We start from the raw sequence: 11,235 nt of genomic DNA on the forward strand, positions 1-11,235 counted from the left end.
CCATCCATCCATCCATCCATCCATCCATCCATCCATCCATCCATCCATCCATCCATCCATCCATCCATCCATCCATCCATCCATCCATCCATCCATCCATCCATCCATCCATCCATCCATCCATCCATCCATCCATCCATCCATCCATCCATCCATACCCCGCCCTCCCCCAAGGGGCTCAGGGCAGCAAACAACAGTATATAAAACAATTTATATCATCTTCGGCACACCCAATATAGCATCTATTTAGCACTGTCTGTCCCCTCCCAGCCTTGGGACCGGGCGCCACCATTTTTGCACCATTGTTGCACTGTATATGTCATGCTGCTATGTTTTTATAGAGTCCTTAGTATGATTTTAAATTATTTATTGTGTATCATTGTTGATCTATGGGTTGATGTGCACCGCCCAGAGCCCTTCGGGGGTGGGCGGTTCCTGAATCTAATCTATAAATAAATAAAATAAATAAACAAAATATAAAACCACAAAAATGGGGTAAGCAGTTAAACAAGCAACAACCCGTTTAAAATCTCCACCGCGTAGTACGAATGTGCCGGCAACTTCATGTGTGTTTGCCTTAAAGGCAAAAGGATGCTCACATCTGTGCATTCAGTCTGAACGAGCAGGAAATGCTCTGAAGAGACGCTGTGTCACCTGTGCCTGCCTAGCGCAGCTGGAAGAAGAGGGCTGGGCGGGAGGGTCTGGTCTGCCCCAGCAGGGCTTTCTGCCGTTCTCACCGTGCTTCACGCTGCGTCTTCTGTCCCTGTCTTGTCACAGGTGTGCCGCTGTCCACCCAGTGGGGGCCTCAAGGCTATTTCTACCCCATCCAGATTGCTCAGTACGGCCTCAGCCATTACAGCAAGAACCTCACTGAGAAGCCTCCTCACGTAGAGGTGTACGAAACGGCCGAGGAGCGGGACCAAAGCGGCCGTCTGGGCGACTGGACCATCCCCAAAGGCTGCTCCATCACCACCTTGCCTGACAAGTCCAGATTCACCAACGTCAAGCAGTTTGTTGCTCCAGGTGGGTCCGGGCGAGGGTGCCCCTGGTCGCTTGAGCCTTTCTTTCTTTCTTTCTTTCTTTCTTTCTTTCTTTCTTTCTTTCTTTCTTTCTTTCTTTCTTTCTTTCTTTCTTTCTTTCTTTCTTTCTTTCTTTCTTTCTTTCTTTCTTTCTTTCTTTCTTTCTTTCTTTTTACAGATTCCACATTTTTTTAAAATTCCAACTTAACAATACAATTTCTTTCTGACATATTTGTGGAGAAATCATAGATAGATCGGAGCTGGAATTTAAGAAACTATAACAGAGACAAAGTGAGAATGTATACAACCTCAACATACCCCCCCCCCCCTAAGTTTTACTATAGTTGAAGGAGAAAGAAGGAAGAGGAGAAAGAAAAGAAAGAAAGAAAAGAAAAAGAAAAAATGTATAAGAGAAAGAAAAAAATTATATATATAATAAAAAAAATTTTAAATATAAAGTAGAAAAGAAGAAAAGGACCTCCCCTTAGCTTTGTTTCTATTAAATAATTAGATAATCCATATTTCTTGGAGTCGTATTAACATTAAATCAGTTAACATATTTTCTTATATACTTATTTCCTTATAATCTTATTTTCTTTTAAATCAACACTGTAGATAGATATTTTCATTCTTATATTCATCTCTTGATTGAAGAAATCGCATCAAAGGTTGCCATATCTCTATAAATCTTCCTATCGTATTATTTTCAATTACATTGGATAATTTATCATACGTTGCATATTCCGTAAGCTGCGATAACCAGTCCTCCACAGTTGGGATTGTAGCCATCTTTTAGCAAGTTGTATCCTTGCTGACACTAACATATATGAAATTAATGATTCAATATTCTTACTTATTTTCAATTCAAATATATTAAGGAGAAATAATTCTGGTTTAAATATCAAATCCCTTCCTATTGGTGGTCTTGCCTTTTTGTTCAAAATTATTGGAAGGATATACATAAGGAGGGTCCATAACTTTGGCCCCCCTGAACCAAACTGCACCAAACCTGGGGGGTATCATTAGGGCAGTCTCCTGATGAGACCATGAAAGTTTTGAGAATGTGCCTTCAGAAATGTGCCCCCCCCCCCCAGCCTGCCACTCCCATTGACAGCAATGCAGAAAACTCAATGCAGAACAAAGAATCTTGGGCAATTTTCTGGGATGTTCCTGCAGGGGGCGCATTTTTGAATGTATCGGCACCAAAACTTCGGGGTATCATCTGGAAACTGTCCTGATGAGACCCCCCAAGTTTGATGCAGTTTGGTTTAGGGAGTCCAAAATTATGGACCCTCAAAGGGGGTGCCCCATCCCCCATTCTTTGCTAAGAATGCATCATAACTTTGGACCCCCTAAACCAAACTGCATCAAACTTGGGGGGTCCCATCAGGACAGTCTCCAGATGACATCCTGAAATTTTGGTGCTGATACGTCCAAAAATGCACCCCCTGCAGGAACATCCCAGAAATTTGCCCAAGAATCTTTGTTCTGCATTGAGTTTTCTGCATAGCTGTCAATGGGGGTGGCAGGCTGGGGGAAGGCACATTTCTGAAGGCACAGTCTCAAAACTTTCATGGTATCATCAGGAGACTTCCCTAATGATACCCTCCAGGTTTGGTGCAGTTTGGTTCAGGGGGGCCAAAGTTATGGACCCTCAAAACTGTAGTCCTTATCTCCTATTAGTTCCCATTGGAAACAATGGGGGATGGGGGCACCCCCTTTGGGAGTCCATAACTTTGGACTCCCTGAACCAAACCTCACCAAACTTGGGGGGTAGCATAAGGACTGTCTCCTGATGATACACTGAAATTGTGGTGCCGCTAGCCTAAAACCTGCGCCCCCTGCAGGCCAAAAATGGAAAACCACTAAAATACCCAAAAACGAACCCCGCATTTTGATGCCCCCCACAAGGTGGCGCCCTGGGCAGCTGCCCACCTTGCCCAATGGGCATTACGCCCCTGCTTTGGTTTGTCCCTCACCTTCTGACTCCAAGCTTGGGTCTCCTGTCCCCAGCTCTTTGGCTCTGCCGCCCGTGCACCTGGCCCTTGCAGCCACGAGCTCATAACTTTGGTTCTGCCCTTCATGATGTGTGACTTCCTGTCTCAGGCCTGCGACTCAGTCTTGGGGTAGGTGGAAGCTTTCCACTTAGCTTTAACTGACCACCACTGAGCCGATTGAGTGGACGCCCTCAGGAGATTGGGGACCCAGGATGTAGCGACTGTACTTATTTATTGTTCTGCTCCTTCAAATTGTATTTCTGTCTCCTTACATTATTTTCCAAGGCTCCTTTTGGTCCCCCAGTGAGAAGAAAAACTAGGGAAAAAACGTCCAAATAAACATAGTGAGGCCCAGATACTGGTAAAGGGAGGAAGAAGAGGAAGACCGCAAAGCCGGGGTTTCCAGGCACGGGATGAAGGCAGGCGGGGGCGGGAGCAGGTGGGGGGTGGGGGGGAGAGGAGCATCTGAGTGTGCTCGTGCAGGGAATAAGAGAGAGATGTGATACGAGGAGCTGACGGCTCAGCAGTCTGAGGGACTAGCCCAAGAACTTTGCTGGAGGGAGTTTTCAGGAGGGCAGAGATGGCAACACCCCCCCACACACACACTCAGGTACTGTGTCACTCTCTCCCCTGAGTCCCTGAACAGATGCAGGGGGAGGGGGAAGTGGAAAACCCCACAGGTTCTGCAGATTGATCTTTTATTTCTAAGGTATGGAACAGTAAACATAAATATTCTTTAATGCGATGCAAGGAGTCAAAGTTGCACCTTGAGTATTAGTGAGAAAGATGGACTGTGAATAGCATAACTCAGGGGTCTGCAACCTGTGGCTCTCCAGATGTTCATGGACTACAATTCCCATCAGCCCCTGCCAGCACGGCCAATTGGCCATGAACATCTGGAGAGCCACGGGTCTCTGTGGCTAATTGGCCATGAACATCTGGAGAGCCACAGGTCTCTGTGGCCAATTGGCCATGAACATCTGGAGAGCCATGAACATCTGGAGAGCCACAGGTTGCAGACCCCTGTTCTAGAATCTTAGTTATGTTGTAATATCGGGGCTAAGGTCATGAGCCAGCCCACCCGTCTGAACATCTCTCTAGAATTTATGGGGCAGAGAGATTGCTTTTTTTCCAAGGACTTCTCACTTTTCCTGACTGAGAATTGGGACGTTTGGGGGAACGCTGAAATAAATACCTGAGAAATATTTTCTCTGAATGAACAAAGTGCTTTTTGAGCATAAGGTTTTGTGAGACAGTCGACAGTGTTGAGTTGGGGCGTTAAGTGCCGCCGAGTCTCTTCTGACTCCTGGCGACGCTGAGTGTCAGCGCTGAATCATTAGATAGTGATGATTCCTTTGTATACTGTAAACACACTCAGTGTATTTTCAGGAACATGTTTATTGTTTAAATGTGTGTACCTTTGGAAATGGTTAATATACTGTGACATGTTTGAGAAATAAATTGCTGAGAGTTCAGTGCATTTTATGTTGCATAGTTTAACGTGATATCCTAATGTGTTTTTAATTGTGTTGTCTCTGAGGGAGGCGACTTCTGCCTGATACACTGTCTTTTGTTTATTACAAAAAAGTTATTTTCTAGTTTCTGATTTATTTCCTGTCTTTCAGATAGGAAAAAATTAAGATGCATGTTCAAAGGCAGCGTCGGGCGCAGCAGTTTGCATTGAGCACATTTGCAGTTTTGCTCATAGAAAACCCAGGCATTTAGGCTTTTTTAATTCTAATAACGTGCCGAATAGAATTGCTTTAGATGCTAATTAAGTTATAAATAATGCATTTTATGTCGTTAAAGCGGTACAAGAAGCTTGGGTTTGAGAGGAAAGCAGGCACTCCACATATTTCAGTCTCTCCCCCCGCCCCCCAACCAGTTTTTTCATGACTTCAGAATTTCCAGACATTTTCCATGTGCTCTCACCTCTGCTGTGAGCTTGAAAGATCTCTTTGGGCAAGCAAGTCTCGCTCCCCTACGATGGACAGGCAGGCCACTCCTTCAGGATAAGGCAGTGGTGGTGAACCTTTGGCACTCCAGATGTTATGGACTACAATTCCCATCAGCCCCAATTGGCCATGCTGGCAGGGGCTGATGGGAATTGTAGTCCATAACATCTGGAGTGCCAAAGGTTTGCCACCACGGGGATAAGGAGTCCTATTGAACTAGTTACTTGCGAGCGAATGAAAGAGGCCCCATGGCCGTGGGCGATGATAATAATTGGGCCACCTGCTCCAAGGCTGCGTACGTGTGAGATGCCAGGCCAAGCATGGGCCAGGCCTGACACAGAGGGACACCGTAGTAGAACCGAGAGGCCCATGAAGTTTTCAGGGTTGAAGCTTTTGAGACTCAAAGCTCTTTATAAGAACATAAGAACAAGCCAGCTGGATCAGACCAGAGTCCATCTAGTCCAGCTCTCTGCTACTCGCAGTGGCCCACCAGGTGCCTTTGGGAGCTCACCTGCAGGAGGTGAAAGCAATGGCCTGCTGCTGCTGTTGCTCCCGAGCACCTGGTCTGCTAAGGCATTTGCAATCTCAGATCAAGGAGGATCAAGATTGGTAACCATAAATCGACTTCTCCTCCATAAATCTGTCCAAGCCCCTTTTAAAGCTATCCAGGTTAGTGGCCCTCACCACCTCCTGTGGCAGCATATTCCAAGCACCAACCACACGTTGTGTGAAGAAGTGTTTCCTTTTATTAGTCCTAATTCTTCCCCCCAGCATTTTCAATGAATGCCCCCTGGTTCTAGAATTGTGAGAAAGAGAGAAAAATTTCTCTCTGTCAACATTTTCTACCCCAGGCATGATTTTATAGACTTCAATCCTATCCCCCCTCAGTCGTCTCCTCTCCAAACTAAAGAGTCCCAAACGTTGCAGCCTCTCCTCGTAAGGAAGGTGCTCCAGTCCCTCAATCATCCTCGTTGCCCTTCTCGGCACTTTTTCTATCTCTTCAATATCCTTTTTGAGATGTGGCGACCAGAACTGAACACGAAGTTTTCAGGGTTGAAGCTTTTGAGACTCAAAGCTCTTTATCTGACAAAGGGTGCTTTGACTCTCAAAAGCTCACCCCCCCCCCAAAAATCTTGCATGTCTCGAAGGGGCGACTGAACTCGAATCCAGCTGTTCTCCTGCAGACCCGGACGGCCGCCCTCTGAAGCAAACACGGAATGTTTGGTTCCCTCTTTCCCCATTTTGCCTTCCACGCTGAAAGGGAGTAGCTTTTTTCTGACTCAAATTTACTGTTTCTCGCGTGACGACGTCCTCCCTCCCGCTCTGTTCTCCAGACAGCCTCATTAGCGGGGGCCCTAATGCATTTCCTCCGACTAATCAATAGCCATTAGGATTAATGAGTCCATTACCTTTAAAGACAATGAAGTCATTTTGGATTCAAGGTACAGGAAAAGAGATTCCACCGAAACATTAGGAAGAAGCTCCTGAGGGTGAGGGCTGTGGAATACGCTGCCTCGGAGGGTGGTGGAGTCTCCCTCTTTGGAGGCTTTTTAAACAAGGGCTGGGTGGTCATCTGTTGTGTATTTCTGCATGGCAGGAGTTGGACTTGATGGCCCTGGGGTTCTCTTCCAACTCTATGATTTTATTATTATAGCCAGGACCTTCAGCCGGAGTCTGCAAGGCAGCTGAAAGACCCTCTTTCCTTTGAAGTCGACCAGGGGCCTGCAACCTGCGGCTCTCCGGAAGTTCCTGGACTACAATTCCCATCAGCCCCTGCCACCATGGCCAATTGATGGGGTTGATGGGAATTGTAGTCCAGGAACTTCTGGAGAGCCACAGGTTGCAGGCCCCTGAAGTTGATGGAGCAGCCTGTAAGGGGAGGATTTCTGTAAGGGGATTTCTGTGCCTCCCAGGGATGCCTTGCCCTCCCTTCAGGGGTGGCAGAGACAGGACCGCAGCCCAAAGTGTGCCCCTCTGTGGTGGATTCCGGGAGTACTAGTGGGCAGCGGGAGTCCTAACTGCCCTTCAGGAACAGGTGCTCAACATGCAGACCTGTTGACTCCGCCTTTCTAGGACGCCGCCCTTGTGTGGAGGTCTGGGTTCTGGGTCTCACCTTGCTTGCTTTGTTCTAAGCCACAGAGGCAGGTGCGACTTCTCTGGTCTCCTGGGCCTCAGAAGAAGCAGGAAGAGGGCCCTTGGCAAGCCGGCCGAGGGCTCTTGTGCAGAGCGGCCTCTTGCTCTGACTTCTGGCGCTGAGAGAGACCAGCGTTCCCTCGTCCAGCCAGGTGCAACCAGGACTGTGCCTGTGCGTTTGTGGCTCGAGTGGCTGCTGTCTGATTTGGCAGTGCCTCGCTTGTCTGGGTGAAAGCTGGTCTCTGGACCTTTGGGCTTGATCCAGTAGGGCTGCGGTTAATTGGCAGTAATGAGCTAATTGAAATGTTAATTGGTTTGAAAGCCCTTGGGATGTGCACTTGGGTTGGCAGGCAGTCTGGGGGACAGCGCTTTCTTTCTTTTCTTTTTTTAAAAAAATGCTTTATTTAGATTTCATAAACATATAATAACTATAACATTACAATATTTTTCATTCCTATGTCTTAACTGAGAAAAAAAAGAAAAGAAAAAAGGAAGGAGAAAGTCAGAAAGAAAAAAAATCGTCATCATAGAAGAATGAAAAGGACAAAAACAAAAATAATATAACAATTTTCATCTTTCAGAAAGTCTAGTATAATCTTTAACATCATTATTTCTCAGGTTCAACAGCTTCCGTCTGTACATACTTTATTGATTTTCAAATAAAAATTACTAAACAAAATGAATGTTTTGGACAGTATATGACAGCGCTTTCTTCGCGCATCGTCGTCAATTCCCCGGGCGAAGACAACGAAACCCTTGTTTGACTTCCTCCCAAGTGACCCCCCTCTTCCTTTTGTTTCCCTCCAGAAAACTCCGAGGGGGCCTCCCTGCAGCTGGGAAACTCGAGGGACTTCATCATTTCCTTTGACCTCAAATTTGTAACGAACGGAAGCGTTTCGGTGGTTCTGGAGACGACCGAAAAGAACCAGGTCTTCACGGTGCACTACGTTACGAACTCTCTCTTGGTCGCTTTCAAGGACAGGAGCATCTCCTACGGCATCGGGCCCAGGACTAGTTGGAGCACGCTCACTCGAGACCTGGTGACGGACCTGAGGAAGGGGGTGGGCCTCTCGAACACGAAAGCGGTCAAGCAGACCAAGATCATGCCCAAGAGGGCGGTGAGGCTGGTGGTAAAAGGGAAGGGCTTTCTGGACAACGTCACCATCTCCACTACGGCCCACATGTCCGCTTTTTTTGCTGCTAGCGATTGGCTGGTGAGGAACCAGGACGACAAGGGCGGGTGGCCAATCATGGTGACTCGGAAGCTGGGGGAGGGCTTTAAGTCTTTGGACCCGGGCTGGTACTCTGCTATGGCACAAGGGCAAGCTATCTCTACCCTAGTCAGAGCCTACCTGTTGACCAAGGACCACACATTCCTCAACTCCGCTTTGCAAGCAACTGCACCTTACAAGCTCTTGTCGGAGCAACGCGGCGTGAAGGCCATCTTCATGAACAGACACGACTGGTACGAGGAATATCCCACTTCGCCCAGCTCCTTTGTTTTGAACGGATTCATGTACTCCCTGATTGGACTGTACGACTTAAAGGAAACTGCAGGGGAGAAGCTAGGCAGAGAGGCCAAGCTCCTGTACGACCGGGGCATGGAGTCCCTCAAGGCGATGCTTCCGCTGTACGACACGGGTTCGGGATCCATCTACGACCTCCGTCACTTCATGCTCGGCACGTCTCCCAACTTGGCCCGGTGGGACTACCACACCACCCACATCAACCAGCTCCAGCTGCTCGGCACGATCGACGAGTCGCCCGTCTTCAGAGAGTTTGTCAAGAGGTGGAAGACTTACCTGAAAGGGAGCCGGGCCAAGCACAACTGAGCCGAGCCGAGCCGAGGGGCTGAAAAAGGTCTTTCTCCAGGCCGGTCTGCTGGCGAATGGCCGTCTTTCCACCAAAACGTTCAACAAGGTGGGGTGCGTGTGGGGTGCGTGTGCGTCCGGCTTTTGAAAACAGATTCTGTTTCGAAGAAGTGGTCCTTAAAACCCAGTCTTTTTAACCGATTGCATTCCAGTGGAAAATACTTGAGTGTGGGAAGCAAACGTTCCCAGCGCCATCCCGGTCCCAGATTGTTTATCCTAGGCAGAGTTGCTCCAGTTTAAGCCCACAGTGAGTCTGAACGGGAGGGAGTGCCCCTGCCTTAGGATTGCGCTGTCGATGTGTTTGCTAACCTGCTCCGCAGCAATCTGTGGTGACGCTGCAGCGTAGCGTAATGCGCCTGTCCTCATGAGAGTTTCCCCCCTCCTGTAGGGGGAAAAAAAGAACGTACGGATGGCTTTCATCATTCAGCGTCTGGTAGGAAAATTAGAATATGGCCTCTTGAAAATTAAAAATAGAATTATTTCTATTTGCAGCAGCATTGGGGGGGGGGGGGGGAAATGTCTGCAAGACACCTCTGCCTGCTTGGAACCCAGAGAGTGGGACGGCGTCCTTCTTTTTGAGGGAGGAAGGGCAGTTTTTTAAATACTTTTGTTTCCTTCTGGGGAAATTCAGAGCTATTTGTTTAAAAATAATTAAGTACTTTAAATGCTTCGTTTATTTGAAGATGTGCAAACGGGGGAAATTGTCGTGCCATTTGGGATTCTCTGTGAAGCTCCGCAGAGGGACCGCCGACAGCGGCCGGAACTGCCAAAGAGTCTGCTGGTGCCCTTGCGCAGTTCCCCGCTCTTTGTCCGAGAGAGGCGCTCTGTGGATCTTGCCCACTGGCGAGGGCGGGCTTTGCTCTTCTAAGCACAAAGGCAGCTGACTGCACAAAAGACGGCCACCTCGTCTCCAACTAGCTGGTTCCAGAGCCAGAGTTTCAAGCTTAGTCTTTCCAGTTGTTGTAAGCAAACCAAATTTTATTCATAAGTGGGGTTCTGCTGACCCCTGAGTTTTTCCACAGCGCTGGGATCTTGCAAGTGCTCCTCTGTGTTTTGTTTTTGTGAATGGCTGGGGGGTGGGGGGCAGTTTGAGGCTTGTAGCTGACTGTAAATCATGCCTCCCCTGCCTTCGCTCCGTGGTGCAGGCCGACAGCACCGGCCGCTTCCCCCCTTTGGCTTGGCCCAGTGTTTGTCATGGTGACCCAAGCAAAGGCTGGCCAAGGGCCAACCCATTGGGCGTCCAGAGGGCCTGTGTGGTCCCCACATGTGGATGCTCCCCTCTCTGGCTACGATGTGCTTGGGGAAGCCCTCTCTCGCGGCGCTCCAGGCTGTTCAGTGGAGCTCCCGTTAATATGATTGTCTAGAAACTTGCTTTGGAAGTCTTCTGTTGCTGCTGGTTGGAAATGCCTTTGCCGTCTCTTTCTCCCATTCTCTCTCAGATGTCCTGCATTTTGGCCATTCCCTCTTGATCTGCAGCCTCTGAGGAAGTGAAGGTTTGGGGGATCCAAGCAGACAGCTGTAGAGAGGTCCGGCGGGTATAAATCTGAAAGGTGCCCTTCGCCGGGAGGAGCAAGCGCAGCATGCTGGGCCATGGGCTGATGCATCTGCAAATCGCTTGGCTGCTCACCAAAGCACAAACCCCGGTCAGATCCACGCACGTTGTTATTGGCAGCTGTTCCTTTCCTTCTCATATTGTGACGGACCACAATTGCTGACATCTCTGCATCACTCTGGAAAGGGCACAGGCCAGTGATCCGGGGGGGGGGGGTGTCCCATAAAGCACTTCTGGAGACGGAAGAGCCAAATGGTTCCCGTTAACTTCCTGTTCCCGAGAGGGCCCCTGCCCTCCCACGAGAGCGGCATTGCAAGGTGGCATTTGGGGCCTCGGCAGAAAGGGGCAGCCATGAAAAGCCTTCTGCGCCGTTTGCTCTGTTAGCAGGAATGCTTAGTGCAGTGGTGGCGAACCTTTGGCACTCCAGATATTATGGACTACAATTCCCATCAGCTCCTGCCATGCTGGCAGGGGCTGATGGGAATTGTAGTCCATAACATCTGGAGTGCCAAAAGTTCGCCACCATGGGCTTAGTGGGACCCAGGCCACTGGGGCATCTGTATTCGAAGGTGGGTCAGAGCACCTGTGTCTGGTTTGGAGGGGCGACTGGGCTTTCCACACGGCTTCCAAAAGGTTTCCCAGTGTTCACCCTTTTCTTGGTGTGTGGTTTCTCCACACAGTAGATCAGGGGGTCTGCAACCTGCGGCT

The 11,235-nt window shown here is 48.8% G+C and overlaps 1 protein-coding gene across 1 annotated transcript; it reads left to right on the forward strand.

The window, feature by feature from the left end:
• Window positions 1-777: 777 nt before the first annotated feature.
• GLCE (glucuronic acid epimerase) lies at window positions 778-10,940 on the forward strand (the record flags this gene model as incomplete). The annotated part of the gene is made up of 2 exons (XM_048482257.1): window positions 778-1,023; window positions 7,912-10,940. Coding segments are annotated over 2 exons (1,271 nt in total), but the record flags the coding sequence as incomplete, so codon positions are not given.
• Window positions 10,941-11,235: the final 295 nt, after the last annotated feature.

The sequence above is a fragment of the Sphaerodactylus townsendi genome, unplaced genomic scaffold, assembly GCF_021028975.2.
Source record: "Sphaerodactylus townsendi isolate TG3544 unplaced genomic scaffold, MPM_Stown_v2.3 scaffold_1149, whole genome shotgun sequence".
NCBI lineage: Eukaryota > Metazoa > Chordata > Lepidosauria > Squamata > Sphaerodactylidae > Sphaerodactylus > Sphaerodactylus townsendi.